Below are 2,571 nucleotides of genomic sequence, written 5' to 3' on the forward strand. Positions count from 1 at the left end.
GTCACTTTTGTTCACGTACAGAACAGGATTAAACCCTAAACATGAAGAGACAAAATTTTAGACTAAAAAAAACCCCAGTTTGGATTACTAATGAAACAGAAAAAATTACGAACAATGTCGTTTTGTGTCAGCACAATAATTTGACAAGAAATTGGTGTTAGGTTTCTTTTCTAGTTTCAGTGAAACCAGGGAATCCCAAGATTATGTTTCCTGGGCCTCGTGGGGGTCTGGGACCATATAATACACGGGTCATGGATTTCTTGCATACTCTTGTTCCAGATGCAAAATTAAAGACTCATTATTTTACCCTGTGCATCAGAATTATTTTTTTTATAACTATGAGTTTGAGACATGCATCAGAATTATTAATAATGCAAACACACAGTACAGCAGATCAGCTTTAATGAGTGAAGTTTGTGATAAACTCCAGAAACTAATGTCACAAATCATGAGAGACAGAACACGTTTATTTCCAAACACCATTACTAGATTTCAGTATTAAAATATATCATTGATCACAAGTATTAAAATCATTTTCATCATCTGTGAATACAGTGCTATTCTGACACAAAGTGAGTTTGAGTATCATCTCATAATCAGGGTCTCTTTGCATGAGCCAGAACTCTCTGCAGAATGAGCTTCAGCAGTACAATCATCTCGACCTGAATACTGTGACGTTACACGCAGGAATGTGTGTGACTCCAGATCCATCACAGCTGATGTAGTGTTGATGTCTTCTCCTCTAATGCACTGTGATTCAGTTCGGTGAGAGTACAGACCCAGCGCGGTTAATCTTGCGCTTTCTTGGGATGGTCAGGGATGCTCTCGCTCAGTGGAGTCAAACCCAGCAGGACCGTGTGCCGCTCGTACGCTTTAGCATTACGAAACTTCTCGTCCGTCCCGTGAAGTCTGTCCAGCACTCCCAGCACTCCATAGCACTGACTGAACCTGGAGAGGAAGACAAGAACCAGCACTATTTAGTCTGTTTCTGGAGCGGATGTCTCCAGGAATAATTCAAAACAATAACAATGAGCTCATATTAACTCATATTAACAGATTTGGCAGAATTTTCTGGTTTTCACTGTCACACGATAGGAGGCGCTATTACTCGTCATCAGAAAGAGCACTGAATCTCTGGATCGAAACACAGGGAAGAAGAAGAAACAATGCACAATGTAATGCTTACAATGCAAGCAGAAGCATATGTAAAAAGGTTTAGGACTGTGAAGCTTTGGATGTGTTGAAGCGATCGACTCCATCTATGTTTTGATTATCGTTCTGAATCTGATCGAGACACGTGTCTGGAAGTCTTTTACAGAAACACCATTTTCTCAGCTTTTTGTTCAAAATTCAGCTTTTTTAATGAAACTCACCCACATTCATTGCATGAAGGTAGAATAAAAGAGTTTTGTTTAAAAGCAGAGGCTGTTGTTTGTTTTGCTATATACATGTTAAGATATTCATACAACAAAATATTCAAAGGGCCGTGAAAGTTTTGTGAAAGTGATCAGAACCGCTGGCGGGGAGAGAGTTAATGGATGGAGTGAAGAAATCACTTACAGTAGGGTTAGCAGCATGTTGTTTGGCATGTAAAGCAACACGTGCATTAAAGGGATACTCACCCTCGAGCCCCATCCTGGCTGTACATGACTTCTGTCTATCTTGCATTGCTGATAAATGTTTTGCACATGGAAAATGAAGAGGCGACTGCAAAGCGGTGTGATACAGTGGTGAGGGAATCTGCAGATCATTCGCACTTTTCACTGCTGAAATGCTTTGAATGCACTCACGTAATCTTCATAACTGTTGACCGACATCAGAGGAGATATGTCAGCATATCAGACTCAGTAACTGGCAGGTGAGCACTGGAAACCCCTGATATCAGAGGCTACAGGACACACACTCGCACTCACTCGGTTACATGATGTTCATTGATATCGCCGGGAGCTTTGGCCAGAGTTTGGCTGTTATCTCGTGAGAACAAAGGTTACTGCATGAGTTGAATGTAGAGCAAGGTTGAGAGGCTCAGTGGGTTACAGGACAGATTGAGCAGTTCTGGTCCTGGTGGATGATTGGTCAATTCAGTGTTCCAGTCTAAAATTCTCCGTTTAGTTTTGAGATCAAACTCATTATTTAGTAAACCTGATGACCTTGATTTGCTGGTTCAGATGTTTGGTTAGGGCTGGAGCTGGTCTTCTTGATATAGTTAAATAGCCGGGTAGAAAGTTCTTACAATGCTGTATGTATTTGTGATGAGGTTAATGCACATTAAATTTGTCGTGAATCAGCAAATGTCTCTTATTTACTTTTATATGTAACATTTACTCTAAACTGTCAACTAAATGTTACAACATCACTGCTGAACAGATGGAGAGAGGTAGCATGTATAAGCCAACATGTGACCCCACTGTAAAAATCACACATGAGAGATTGTGTGAGTGAGAGAGTGAGTGAGTGAAGTGAGTGAGTGAGTGAGTGAGAGAGTGAGAGAGTGAGAGAGTGAGAGAGAGAGTGAGAGAGAGAGAGAGAGTGTGTGTGTGAGAGAGAGAGTGTGTGTGTGTGTGTGTGAGA

The 2,571-nt window shown here is 41.0% G+C and overlaps 1 protein-coding gene across 1 annotated transcript in view; it reads right to left on the minus strand.

Moving 5' to 3' along the window:
• Nucleotides 1-385: 385 nt before the first annotated feature.
• Nucleotides 386-2,571, minus strand: part of LOC107692998 (fatty acid hydroxylase domain-containing protein 2) — a 10,188-nt gene continuing 8,002 nt past the window's right edge. The window contains exon 8 of the mRNA XM_016492246.1: nucleotides 386-948. Within this exon, the coding sequence (XP_016347732.1) occupies nucleotides 789-948 (160 nt within the window). The 3' untranslated portion in view covers nucleotides 386-788. The remainder of the gene's footprint in view (nucleotides 949-2,571) is intronic.

This window comes from Sinocyclocheilus anshuiensis, unplaced genomic scaffold (genome assembly GCF_001515605.1).
Source record: "Sinocyclocheilus anshuiensis isolate Anshui unplaced genomic scaffold, SAMN03320099.WGS_v1.1 scaffold658, whole genome shotgun sequence".
In the NCBI taxonomy this organism is placed as follows: Eukaryota; Metazoa; Chordata; class Actinopteri; order Cypriniformes; family Cyprinidae; genus Sinocyclocheilus; species Sinocyclocheilus anshuiensis.